The sequence below is a fragment of the Sorghum bicolor genome, chromosome 2 (assembly GCF_000003195.3).
Source record: "Sorghum bicolor cultivar BTx623 chromosome 2, Sorghum_bicolor_NCBIv3, whole genome shotgun sequence".
NCBI lineage: Eukaryota > Viridiplantae > Streptophyta > Magnoliopsida > Poales > Poaceae > Sorghum > Sorghum bicolor.
The window spans coordinates 705,278-720,132 of NC_012871.2; the positions used below are offsets into that span (position 1 = coordinate 705,278).

Genomic DNA, 14,855 nt, shown 5'->3' on the forward strand with positions numbered 1-14,855 from the left:
TTTGGCTGATGCTTGAGTTCATCAATGTCTAGAGTTCGGTACATCAAGTTAGGATTGCTGTTTTACTCATACATATCTGGATTCCATGTCATAGATTCAGGACGACCGGTTTGGTATTTGCTACGCAATGGTTCTATATATGATCACCTTAGATAAAGTCGCAAATACTTTGATCGATCTATTGACGTTGATTTCATTCATCGTTGCACAGCGCTGTTTCTGGAATTTTGCTTCTTTTTCCAGAGCTCAGTACTCAGTTTTGCGTTTGCACTGATGACCATCTGACTAGGAACTTGTTCAGTTATGACTCTGTGCTAGGTTCAGTTCAGTGATGGAAGCTGCAGGGGCCTTTCTGCTACCCAGATGCTACACATAACCTAGTTGACTAATCATCTACTTAGGCCTTGTTTAGATGCGAAATCTTTTTGGATTTCGCTACTGTAGCACTTTCGTTTGTTTGTGGCAAATATTGTCCAATCATAGACTAACTAGGGCCAAAAGATTCGTCTCACGATTTACAGACAAAATGTGTAATTAGTTTTTATTTTCGTCTATATTTAGTGCTTCATGTATGTACCGCAAGATTTGATGTGACAGGGAATCTTGAAAACTTTTTGAATTTCGGTGGGAACTAAACAAGGCCTTATCTTTGATGTTAGGAGGATATGCAGTTTGGTTCGTGAGCACGATTTGCAAAGCATGCATTCCCATGACAATACAAGACAGTCCCAGTGCACACTCAATTATATTAGCACTCTCTTTAATACTAGCATACACCAAGTAAACTGATCACTGTGCTTAATACTCGTATTCAGAACAATCTCAGTTGCCTTTTCAGAAAATGGATGGAATATTTGTACACTGGTCAGAGCAAAACCTTGGTGAACGTGCCCAGATGACACGTGTTTTTTTTCATTAGTTGGAAGTAGAGTTTTACGGTTAGCTACAACAAGAGCCAAGACAAGGTAATCCTTTAGATTGCCGTGGAAAGAAATAATAAGCAACTAAGAGCATCTCCAACAGTTATAAAATTGAAATTTGCCATTTCTTAAAATTTGCCAAGTCCCTAAACGTTTTGCCAAAGGAAAAATAAGTCCATCTCTAAGTGTTTGGTATTTTTGACTTGGCATTTCCCAAAATAGTGGACCCAACTATTTTTGTTCGGGATCTTTTTTTGTTTGGCGCGCTTTGTGCGAGATTTTTTCTCTGTGCGGGAATTTTCGTCGCCCGCCGCCCCTAGTCCATAAAGTCGCAAGTCACCGCCGTTTCTGTGAATCGCGGCCTCCCGGTCTGCCAGTCTAGAAGTCGTAGTTCGCCAGAGTTCCGTCGTGCGCCAGTAGTCCACGAAGTCGCAAGTCGCAGAGTTCACGTCGCGCGGGAAAGAAGAGTTCGCGCGGGGAGGAGGAGTCATCGCGGAAAACTATCGCAGCGCGTGGGGAGGTCGCGCACGACAAAGAGTCCAGGAAACTCAGGATATCAAAATTGCCAAGCCATTGTGCCTATGCAAAAATACCAAGTTTGGTCCATCAAATGCTAAGTTTGCCAAAATGCATAAGTCAAATGCATAACTGTTGGAGAGCAATTTTTAAGATTTTTAGTAAATTTCTAGAATGTATAGTCCAATTACATATCTGTTGGAGATGCTCACAAGCACAAAACACAGAGATAAGAGCTCTGTAATGGTTAATTACATGCAAGTATTTGCGACGAGTTAGCAAGGGATAGTGGCGGCAAGGTCCTTAAGTTGTGTGAAATCCAAAGGGATGGCATGGCATCCACGGCGATTGTTTTTTTTTTTTTGTGAAGGTTAATTACATGCATCCACGGCGTTTGTTGAGAGGATCCGCAGAGGCCGCGGCTGTCATCGTGGGCAGGCAGCAGATTTGGCAAAGGAAGGAACCCGGCCCATTGGGCCTTAAGCGCTCTACAGCCCCAAAAGGAAAAGAGCGTCCCGTCGGAGAGAATGGGATGGCGCCCAGCCAGCCATGCCATGCCATGCCACTGCAAAGGAAACCGGGAACGGATTCCGGAATTGCAAGGATGTGAAAAAATTTTATACTGTAGCACTTTCGTTTGTTTGTGGTAAATATTGTCTAATCATAGACTAATTAGGGTTAAAAGATTCGTCTCGCGATTTACAGTCAAACTGTGTGATTAGTTTTGTTTTCGTCTATATTTAATGCTTCATGCATGTACCGCAAGATTCGATGTGACAGAGAATCTTGAAAACTTTTTAGATTGCAGTGCGGTCATGAACTAACTAAGGGCTTGTTTAGATCCAAAAATTTTTTAGATTTTGACACTATAACACTTTCATTTTTATTTGACAAACATTGTCCAATCATGGAGTAAATAGGCTTAAAAGATTCGTCTTGCGATTTACAGACAAACTGTGTAAATATTTTTTATTTTTATTTATATTTAATACTCCGTACATGTGTCGCAAGATGCATCTAAACAAACCCTAAGCTCAAAAAAATCGTCTCGTAAATCGAAGCAGCACTGCCGTGCCATTGTGCATGGCGCGTCAAGGGCGGGATCATCCATTTGGCCTTGTTTAGGCCTTGTTTAGTTCACCCTGAAAACCAAAAAATTTTCAAGATTCCCGTCACATCGAATCTTGTGACACATGCATGAAATATTAAATATAGACGAAAACAAAAACTAATTACACAGTTTAGCTGTAAATCACGAGACGAATCTTTTGATCCTAGTTAGTCCATAATTGGATAATATTTGTCACAAACAAACGAAAGTGCTACGGTACCGAAAACTTTTCACTTTTCGGAACTAAACAAGGCCTTAGTTTGTGAGGACAGCTCCAGTGTCTGGTTCGATTTACGTGCCGACATGTATTCTAAGGACTTTTATTTCATCTAAAAATTAAAAATTTTTTAAGATTATCTATCAAATCGAATCTTGCGGCACATGCATAAAGCATTAAATATAAACAAAAACAAAAACTAATTACACAGTTTGTCTATAAATCACGAGATAAATCTTTTGAGACTAGTTAGTCTATAATTAAACAATATTTATCAATTAAAAACGAAAGTACTATAATATTCAAAACCAAAAAATTTTCCAAACTAAACAAGGCCTAAGGTCTTGTGTAGATCGCGAAAAAATAGATTAATTTAGCTACCGTAGTAATTTTGTTTGTATTTAAATAATTATTATTTAATTATGGATTAATTAGACTTAAAAGATTTGTCTCGTAAATTATAGATAAATCGTGAAATTAGTTATTTTTTTTTATCTATATTCAATTGTTCATGTATGCACCGTAAAATTCTATATGACGAGAAATCTTAAAAATATTTGGAATCTATGGAAGGCCTTAAGGCCTTGTTTAGTTGTGAAATTTTTTTGAATTTTGCTATTGTAACACCTTCGTTTATATTTGACAAATATTGTTTAATTATGTACTAATTAGACTCAAAAGATTTATCTTGCGATTTACAAATAAACTATGCAATTAATAATTTTTTATCTACATTTAGTAGTACTTCATGCATGTGTCGAAATATTTGACGTGACAAAAATCTTTGAAAACTTTTTGGATTTTAGTAGAAACTACTATTAAACAAGGCCTGCTTAGAATCCTATCCAAACCAAAACCAAAGCAACCGGTACCGACACTTGTCTATAAATATATACGACCATGGCTCAGTTCAGTTGTAAAGCTCAGAAACCTCTCGGCCATTGCCCGATTCTTCCATCTTCTTGGCTTCTCGCCTTATTCCATCTCGTTGTCCTAGACGCCATGGTTGCCCGCCCACGCCGCCGCCGCCGCGGCTCCGCCGACGGCGACGGCCTCACGGTGGGGCTAGGCGTGCAGTGGACGCCGCCGTTCCGCAAGCTGCCCGCCGGCGCCGAGCCGCGGCCAGGCACGCTGCAGCTGTGCGCGGGGAACAGCTGCCTGGTCTTCAAGATCGCGCAGGCCGGCGGCGCTGTTCCCCGGATCCTGCGCCGGTTCCTGGCCGACGCCCGCGTCACGTTCGCCGCCTACAACGTGGAGTCCTACTGCCGGAAGCTCCGCGCGCACCACGGGCTGGACGTGGCGTCGACGCTGGAGCTCCGCAGCGCCGGGGATGGCCTGGGCAACGCGCCCATGGCGGAGATGGCGAGCCGGCTGCTGGGCATCCCCCGTGGTCGCGTCGAGAAGCCCCCGTGGATCGCCACGAGCGAGTGGGACGGGGAGAGGCTGTCGTGGGGCCAGGTGCGCTACGCGGCCGCCGACGCCTACCTCTCGTGCCGCCTCGGCGAACGCATCCGCGGCCGCCGTGTCGTGCATGCCGTCGAGAGTGAAGACGAGTACGAGTCAAGCGACGACGGTGACGAGTCTGGGGAGAGTCGGGAGCAGGAGGATGCTGACGACGACGCCGACGGCCGGTGGACGCATCGGTTCGTGGGGTTCATTGGAGTGGGAGGAGGATGTGTGGACGACGAAGACGATATGTGCCTTCCTTATGAAACCCCAGCTTTCACCCTATACTAGTGTTACTAGTATTACAGTAGTGTTGGTAATAACTAGCATTGCATCTCTTATGATGATGATGAGATGAATTTGCTTGGGAATATATGCGTGACAAGACACAAGCTTTTGTAAAGCCTAGCTAGGTTTATGGTTTAGTTCACTGCAATGGAAATATTATGTATTTTGGTGTTGTACATTGGGTTGGAGTCTTGGAGATGAGATGAGAAACAATGTGTTGCATGTGTTGTCAGCTTTGGTTGCATGTTATGAACTGGTTTCGTTGCGGATATTACAATGTGAAACATTACTATTTTGGATAGCATGCATATTACTCAACGTGAAACATTACTATTTTGAATAGCACGTATATCCCGGTACGTTATGTGCAATTAGTTTCTTTCTTTTATTTATATTTAATATTTAATGTTCTATGCCGCCAGATTTGAGGTGACGAGTGTTCTATGCCGCCCGAGAAACTATATGTGGAATTAGTTATTTTTTTATCTAGATATGACTGGAAACCGCAGGTAAACTGTAGAATTAATTACATTTTATTATATTTAATGTTATAAGATTTGATGTAACGAAAAATCTAAATTTTTTACAAAACTAAAGAAAGCCTGTCAAAAGTTTAATCTGATAATTTGTCTTGTTGCAGCGCTACTGTCTCAACTACTATCAACTGTGTCAACTACTGAATTCTGAATTTTTTAAATCTATAATTTTCAATGTGATGCTACTGTAAATATGTGATAACGATAATATAAATTACTCTCGTACATTTTACTATGAACATTCCCCGCTTACTAAAACTCCTCAAATGATTAAACAATAATTAATATAAACAAACGAAAGTATTACAGTAACGAAATCAAAAAAAAGTTGGCATCTAAACAAGGCCTACTGTAACTCCAGTGCCTTCAAACTTGCCACATCGCTGCTAATAACCAATGGTCCTTAAGGGCACTCACAATGTAGACTCTATCATAGAGTCTAAAGTTATTTATTACCTCGAACAATGTAGACTTAGAGTCTAAATAAGACTTGGAGTCTTATTTTTTCTACCTCTTTCATCAATAAATATGCTGTCACATCAGCAAAATGCCATAAATAATATGTAATTAATTGTCTTGTACTATGTGATAGAGTCTTGCATTATGAGTGTCCTGGCACTCACAATGCAGACTCTGTCATAGAGTCTAAAGTTATCTATTACCTCGAACAATGTGGACTTAGAGTCTAAATAAGACTTGGAGTTTTGTTTTTTGTACCTCTTTCTTCAATAAATATACTGCCACATCAGCAAAATACTATAAATAATATATAATTAATTGTCTTAGACTCTATGATAGAGTCTTGTATTATGAATTCCCTAACGGACACATGCGGAGAAACGTGGACCTAGAGCTGTACTGTTGCACTTGCTCCCACGGCCTTGTTTACTTCCCAGAAAATTTTGCAAAATTTTTCACATTCCCCGTCACATCAAATCTTTAGACGCATGCATGGAGTATTAAATATAGACGAAAATAAAAACTAATTGCACAGTTTGGTCAAAATTGACGAGACGAATCTTTTGAGTCTAGTTAGTCCATAATTGTACAATATTTATCAAATATAAACGAAAGTGCTACAGTGTCCATTTCCCAAAATTTTTCGAAACTCAAAAATCCATTTTTCCTGCTCCCTCATGTGATAGTAGTAACCATCACCTATTTCGCACGAGTGACCTTCCATCACTTGATTTCTACCGTAGCCCTATAGCTAAGGGCAGCTAACCGAACCTTGCAGGTATGATGGTTCGATTTAGGCTTTGTTCAGATTCAAAAAAGTTTTTTGAATTTTGATACGGTAGCTTTTTCGTTTTTATTTGATAAACATTATTTAATCGTATAGTAATTAGTCTTAAAAGATTCGTCTCGTGATTTATAAGTAAAATGTATAATTAGTTTTTATTTATATTTATATTTAATACTTAATGTGTCGCAAGATTCGATGTGTTGGATAATCTTTAAAAGGCCTTATACAGGCCTTGTTTAGATGTAAAATTTTTTTGGATTTTAACACTGTAGCATTTTCGTTTTTCTTTGACAAACATTGTCTAATTATGGAGTAACTAGACTTAAAAGATTCGTCTCGTGATTTACAGATAAACTGTGCAATTAGTTATTCTTTTTATCTATATTTAATATTTTATACATGTGCCGTAAGATTCGATGGGACGAAGAATCTTGTAAAGCTTTGGGTTTTTAGCCGTATCTAAACAAGGCCACACTTGAATAGAATCCGTGCACGGAGGCCTGAGGCCGAGGCAACGCATGAGAGAAAGCTGACGATTTTAATTTTTCTATAAAATCTAGGAGGCCTCGCTCTGACACTAGCTGAGACACTACACTGGAGGTGCCCTGATGCGTGACTGGTCATGTATGGCAGATGTAACACGAGCCTGCACCCGCTGCCGCTGCCTGCCCGCTGCTGCTGTGCGTGTGCGTGTGGACATGGACGTCAAGGGGTCACGCGTGTGTATGTGTGCATATATTAAAGTTACAATATACTCCTACTCTTTGTCTCCCAAAATAATTATCATCTATGCTTGGTGAGAAATAATTTTAATTAAAATATCAATATATATAGTATATAATTAAAATTATCAAAAAAAATTCAATCTATTTTTTAATAAATTTATTTGAAAGATACAAATATTACATATGGTTTCTATAAATTAAGTCATCTAGGTCACATGCGACTGGCGTTGTTTAGATACGAAAAGATTTTGTATTTCGCTACTGTAGTATTTTTATTTGTTTATGTTAAATATTATCTAATTATGGACTAACTAGGATCAAAAGATTCGTCTCGCGATTTACAGTTAAACTATACAATTAATTTTTATTTTTTTTATATATTTAATACTTAATACATATGTGCTGAAAGATTCGATTTGACATATAATTTTAAAAAAATTTTGATTTTTGTTGAACTCAACAAAGCTATAGCTAGCGTAGGAGGCAGGTTCCTCCACATTGCACAGTACCGCTACATGCCCCGCAGTCACGTCACCTCGCGTTGCTGCGAGACTACGGCCTGCTGAGACAACTACGCCCTACCAGCATGAAAAAATTCGCTCGTAAATTATAACTAAATTGTATAATTAATTATTTTTTATTTATATTTAATATTTTATGTATGTGTAAAAATTTGATACGATTAAAATCTTGAAAAAAATAATGTATAAAATATTAACTATATATAAAAATAATTAACTGTAACGAAATTTTTAAGTCTAGTTAGTTTATAATTATACAATATTTATTAAATACAAATTAGAATGATTAACAAATTCTTGTTAGGTCTTGTTTAGATATGAAAATTTTTTGGATTTTGACACTGTAGCTATTTCGTTTTTATTCGACAAACGTTGTCCAATGATAGAGTAACTAGGCTTAAAAGATTCATCTCGTGATTTACAGACAAACTGTGTGATTAGTTTTTATTTTTATCTATGTTTAATGCTTCATACATGTCTCGTAAGATTCGATGTGACAAGAAATCTTGAAAAGTTTTTAGGCCTTGTTTAGTTCCGAAAAAATTTCGAATTTCGCTACTGTACCACTTTCGTTTTTATTTGATAAATATTGTCCAATCATGAACTAACTAGAATCAAAAAATTCGTCTCGCGATTTAAAAAAAACTGTGTAATTAGTTTTTGTTTTCATCTATATTTAATGCTTTATTCATGTGCCGCAAGATTCGATGTGACGAATCTTTTGAGCGTAGTTAGTCTATGATTGGACAATATTTGTCAGAAACAAACGAAAATAATACAGTAATAAAATCTAAAATCTTTTAAAAAAACAAGGTCTGAGTTTTTCACAGCTATCCAGTCTAATTAATGATGCTACGATAAGACTATACATGGCCACAATGTCAACCACGATGCTTCACTGTAGATGGGACCCAAAGTTCCCAAATTGTGCATGCTCCCTGCCTCCCTGTTTAGGTAAAAAAATTTGGAGGGTCATATCGAATGTGTCGAAAGAATGTTGAGAGAAGTTTTTAGAAACTAATAAAAAAACAAATTACATAGTTTATTTGGAAACAGCAAGACAAATCTATTAAGCATAATTAATATATCATTAGCACATATGGGTACTGTTGCACTTAAGGCTAATCATGGACTAACTAGGCTTAAAAGGTTCGTCTCGCGATTTTCAACCAAACTGTGTAATTATTTTATTTTTTATCTACTTTTAATATTTTATGTATGTGTCCAAAGATTCGATGTGATGTATGAAAATTTTTTAGGTAGGAAACTAAACAGGGCCTTAGATCAGAGATGTAAAATTTTTTAGGTGTCATATTGGATATGTCGAAAGAATATGAGGAGAGATTTTTAAAATCTAATAAAAAACAAATTACATAACTCGTTTAGAAACTACAAGACAAATCTATTAAACATAATTAATCTATCATTAGCACATGTAGGTTACTGTAGCATTTAAGGCTAATCGTGGACTAACTAGGCTTAAAAGATTCGTCTCGTGATTTTTAACCAAACTGTGTAATTAGTTTATTTTTTTATTTACATTTAATATTTCATGCATGTGTCCAATACAAACTTTTTAGGCCTTGTTCAGTTTCGAATTTTTTTTTGTTTTGGAACACTGTAGAACTTTTATTTTTATTTGATAAATATTATTTAATCATAGACTAACTAAGCTCAAAAAATTCATCTCGCGATTTAAAGGCAAACTGTCCATCATTATTTTGACTAATTGCACAAACAAAAATAAAAACTAATTGCACAGTTTACCTGTAAATCGCGAGATGAATCTTTTAAGTCTAATTAGTACATAATTGGACAATATTTAACAAATAAAAACAAAAATACGACAGTAACCCAAAGTAAAAAATTTTGAGAACTAGGCCTTGTTTAGTTCTCGAAATTTTCAAGATTCTCCGTCACATCGAATCTTGCGGCATATGCATGGTGCATTAAATATACATGAAAATAAAAACTAATTGCACAATTTGTCTGTAAATCGTGAGATGAATCTTTTAAGCCTAATTACTTTAATATTGGATAATATTTATCAAATAAAAACAAAATGCTACAGTGTCGAAATCCAAAAAATTTTAGAGACTGAACAAGGCCTAAACAAGGCAAGGCGTCTTCTTTTTGCTTGGCGCTAATAACATCTTTAAGAGATTAGGTAAAATTATATTCTAAACTACAAGATCTAGCCCCTGTGTAAAATAAAAAATTCACTGAAAGCATAGAGTATAACAGCCTTTGTATATAATTGCTAGTGAAGATGATATGCTATATATGACAAGCGAAAGTTTAGGAATAACAAACTTGCTATTTTAGCAAATCAAATAGCATATCTGTTGGACTTTAATTTTTGCATTGAAAATATAAAAATTGTCTAGATAATATAGATAGCATATTTGTTGGAGTTGCTCTAAGTTGACCCATCGATCTATTATCGTTTCTAAACCAAGGGTGTATTTGGTTCCTATTGCTAAACTTTAGCCAACTAAACTTTAGTCACATTAATAGCTAAAGTTTCAAATACAATGACCACAAAAGAAATAAAATAGTTTAGTTCTACTAGTTATTCAAAAGTAGCTAAATAATTTTAGTTAGCTAAAATTTAGTAAGAGGACCTGAATGAAAGGTGGTGGGGCTGCTGGCTTTGGCTGTGAGGATAGCTGGGAGCGGCGCCCGAACGGAAGCTGGGGTGGGCTCCAGCGGAAAACGCGAGACGGAGCAAGGAAAAGAGAGAGAGAGAGAGAGAGGCGCCGCCGCCGGTGACGAAGGCAGGGACAGGGCGCGGAGAGCGCGGCTCCGGACCGGCGGTTACGGGAGGGGACGCGCGCACGTGCGAGGGCCCGCACAGCAGCCCACAGCGGACGGCATGGCGGCACAGCGCCGGTGAGCGGCGACGTGCGAGGGACAGGCGTCAGGCGGGCATGGCGTCGCACAGGAACAGGCATGGCGGCGGCGTAGCACCGCGTACGACGAAACTGATACGCCCGGGGTTCGCGGAGGAGATCGAGGGCGGCGACGACCTGGTCGCACAACCACACGCTTCCCGGCAGCGGCGAAGGGACGCCCGCGCGGCGCTGACCTCTCCTGCTCCAGCACCCCTTGGCTCGGCTGTTGCTCACCACCTTTCACTCTCTCATACGTATATTTTCTATTTTTCATTTCTTTGTTTTTAGCACACCTTGTCAACACAAGAAGATTATACCGTACCTTCACGGTACGTACTCCAGCTCGAACATGATTAATTCCAGGGTTTTTGAAATTTTTAAGCATTTTCATATCGCATCTTTTCAAAACAAACCCTAAACGAAAACATCATATATTTAGAGGTGTTTAAGCACAAAAAAGCAAGGTTGCTTAGCAACACACATGTTGACTTAATTAACAAAAGCACATAAAACTGGTACCGGCCAAGTTTTATTAGCCTTATAAGCACGCTATTTAACACGTGAGTAACACCCCGGGTGTTACATTCCCAACAATCACAAAAGCAACATTTTTCCACTACCTTTCCACCCCCCTTTTGATCAGACTATGCCCCACCTGAAGCTTGTTATTAAAAACCTGATATAGAGAAAGAATTTGATCTTAAGACGAACTCTACTCTTCCAGTTCCAGATAATCCCAGCCTATTGGTCAGGAATCTACACAAAGATTTGGTCGAGTAGTAGGATCCATGTCTTTCCAAGGCCCAAACCACAGAATCTTCTTCAGTTTCAGCAGATAATTTCAGCTTTCAAACTCAGAAACACAAAGGGATCTCCTGAAATCAACAAACCCCAGTCACCTTCCTGCTAACAATCAAGAACAGAGCAAAATGGCACCCTGCCATTTTATACAGGTTCTCATAGGCAATCTTGAGAGGCACGTCCAGTAACCAACTATCCAGCCAAAAACTACAAGTGGCCCCGCCCTATTTCCAACATTTGTTTAGTTGGTGAAATTTTTTTGGGTTCGGCTATTATAGCACTTTCGTGTCTAATCATGAACTAACTAGGCTCAAAAGATTCGTCTCGTAAATTACATACAAACTGTGTAATTAGTTATTTCGTTTATTTATATTTAATGCTCCATGTATGTACCGCAAGATTCGATGTGATAGAGAATCTTGAAAAGTTTTTGGATTTTGGGTGAACTAAACAAGGCCATATATAATGCTCTCCATTTGAACAAATGTTTTAAGGCAGGCCTTGCCAGAATTGAGAGCCCCCTTGCTCGTCTTCTTGCTTGCTTATTGCTACTCTTTTCGTCCTGTAATATAGTTTATTCTAGTATTCAAATTTGTAGTATAATGCATTCTAGAGGTTTTGCATTAAATAATTTTGATTTATCAGCCAATCACTATTAATCAAGTTGATGATAGTGTCTGATTACAAAATAAAGCGAGGGTACATACGTTTTTTATGTTCTCTCTTAATTTGTCTTAAAATTTTTAGAATGTGCTATATATATCGCAGGACAGTGGAGTACTTGTTTACAATATACCTTATGAACAGTGTTCTGACTTGCTTTATCTGCACTGAAATTTCCATCTTCTAAGAGAGAAATCTTTGTCATTTGTTATATAATATAATCGCTAAAAAAAAGAGAGCTCCCTGCCATTTTCAGTTGTATACTATACAAAAACGCTTTGCACGGCCCATGCATAGTTGTAGGTTCTCCAGGCTCCAGCCCACAATATATAACGGTCAGACAGGAGTGCAGGCCCAAGTTGATCGAGATCCCATACGCCATACAAATCCGACGGACACTCTTAACAAACACGTTCGGACTGTGTTTCAAGGCTTCCTCTTGGTGATGTACGCTTACATATATAGATGAATTCACAAGCAAGACATAAAAGATTCTGTCAAAAAAAAAAGCAAGTCGTAAAAGCCAAGCTCTTTGTGGACACTTCACTTCCGTTGCCTTGATATGTGGTCTCACTTCCGTCCCCTGTGCAACCTATCAATGGAAATTTTTGGTGGTGCTGTGTGCAGTGCTTCATTGTCTTCATGTCTTTTTGATGTCTCGGACTTCTTACAAGTCTTCTAAGTTTTCAATAGGCTCAAAAGGCCTGAGGTGTTGATCACTTGATCTTCACACTGCCTTTGTCCAAATCTATCCTTGCATCTGAGATACTAAATACATGGTATACTAGCGAACAACATTAATATATTTGACCACACTGTCAATCAACCACCGAAATCACATATGGCCCTTACTAGGTGCCCTTTTCCTTACATCATACATCCATGAAACTAACCCCATTTATACTAGTAAACATTTTTTTTTTGAAACCTCACCTCTAAGGCCTTTAATTAGCAGAAAGCCAAACGAGATCGTGAGCCACCAAGTTTTGTACAAAGTTTGGGACTGGGTACTCCCAGATCTAAAGTGAGTTACAAAGGCGACGAACATGTAAACATTCAAAACATAAAAAAGTGATCTCTAATCACTCTACGAATGTCAGTCATGTTGTCACATAATCACTAAAATTAAAATTACCCTAACAAGAGTATTTGGTTCTTCATCAATATATAATGTATCCCGGGCTCCCGGCACAAATAAAACGAACCAATTAACCATACTGAAGGAATGATAATACATAGGGTATATCACATCATTTTTTTCAGATCACGCCTAAGGCGTATTTGGGTATATATAACGTCGTCGTCAGAATGCATTGCAACCTCATGTAATGCTAACCCTTCTTGACACTAATAAGTTATAGATATACATATATAAATTGAAACCTTGCAATATATATATATAGTATAGTACTATCTAGCAGATACTCAGACTTTGACTTGTAGCTAGTGTTTTGTTTTGATCGGCCAACCCCTCTTGTTGCTTGATGTTTTTATCTATCGTGACGACGGCTGTGATTGCGACACCACCACCACCAGCATCACTGAACCTAGCATGGTAGAATGCCCTCGTCCTCCACGTCATCACTAGGGACACCACCATGCCTAGCAACGTCACACCGGCGATTATCTCGAACGATGCCCTGAAGCACTGAACCCCAACGCAGGCGAGATCTTGCCAGAGATGGCCTTGCCTCTGTGCCTCATGGTCATACATACGGCCTGCCACCTGCACGCTCAGCACGTAGGATCCCACGGGGCTTGCCAGCGTGGACAAATTGTAGAGTGTGGAGAAGTGCTTGAGCCCAAACACCTCTGACACTACGGCGAACAACACCGTCCATATAGATCCAAGGCAGAAGCCCATGATGAGCGATGCGACGTACAAACCATCTCGCAAACCTAAGGCGATGAGAAGGTGGCCGAAGAATGCGAGGAGGAGCGTCATGGTGAGCACCAGTGGGCGTGGCAGCTTGTAACACTCCACCACATAGTCAGAGCCCAGGCCAGCCAGCACACGCCCTGCGTAGTTGGACAGGCTCACAAGGGACACCAGCATGGAGATTGTGCGTTGTGAGTGCCCTACTGACTGCCCAATCTGGCTCATGTTGTCCACCACCGTCATGATGCCACCGATGCCGCAGGCGGTGGTGATGAAGAGCAGTAGCATGTGCTTGCTGCAAAGAGCCTGCAAAACCGAGTAGTTCATCTCTTGATCTCCCATAGCTGACACGTCTTGCTGCAAGGACGACGACGACGACGGTGCAGAAGAGGATGATGGAGTCGCCGGCGGCGGCGGAAGCTTATTATAGGTGATCTGGTGGTACTCCTGCTTCACGACGATGATGAGTGGGCCGACGACGAGGACGAAAAGGAGTAAGGTGTTGGTGATGTGGTAGACATGCGTCGAGAGTCGGGGTACCTTCACCTCCATGACGTTCAGAATGAGGAGGTAGATGCCAATGAGGACGGAGACACGAAGGAAACCCAACACGCCCTTGCGTTCCTGGTCGGCAAGCCCCATCGCCGTCGCCGCCGTGCTGCTACTGATTCGTGGGATGACACGAACGGTGAAGCAAAACAGCAGCGAGACGACAGTGGGGAGCCATGCCAAGATTAGCAAAAGAGTGGCGCCATCTTCGCCGCCGCTACCGAACGCACGGTAGAGCTGCGTGAAGATGGCGCCACTGAAGCCGGCATAGCCCAAGAGCATGCCGAGCACGATGCCGCGGTCGTTGGGGAAGTTCTTGACGCTGGTGACGAGGGATCCCGTGCTGGCGAACGTCTGGGAGATGGCGCCAAGGAAAATGTAGAAGCACATGAGCCACACCGCCGGTGGCCGAGCTGCGGCGGCGGGCTTGGATACGGCGTGGTGGACCAGGAGGTACCCCGCCAGGTTCATGGCGGCGCCGGCCAGCAGCACGACCCACGGCGGGGTCACCTCGTTGATGAGGCCTGACACGATGCCTAAGCT

General features: G+C 40.2%; 2 protein-coding genes across 2 annotated transcripts; one reads left to right on the forward strand and one right to left on the reverse strand.

Moving 5' to 3' along the window:
• Window positions 3,665-4,501, forward strand: LOC8081604. The gene has a single exon (XM_002459179.2). It carries the CDS (start codon window positions 3,665-3,667, stop codon window positions 4,499-4,501), a length of 837 nt encoding a protein of 278 aa, XP_002459224.2.
• On the reverse strand, window positions 13,209-14,605 carry LOC8081605 (protein NUCLEAR FUSION DEFECTIVE 4). The gene has a single exon (XM_002461275.2). It carries the CDS (start codon window positions 14,592-14,594, stop codon window positions 13,299-13,301), a length of 1,296 nt encoding a protein of 431 aa, XP_002461320.2. The 5' UTR covers window positions 14,595-14,605; the 3' UTR covers window positions 13,209-13,298.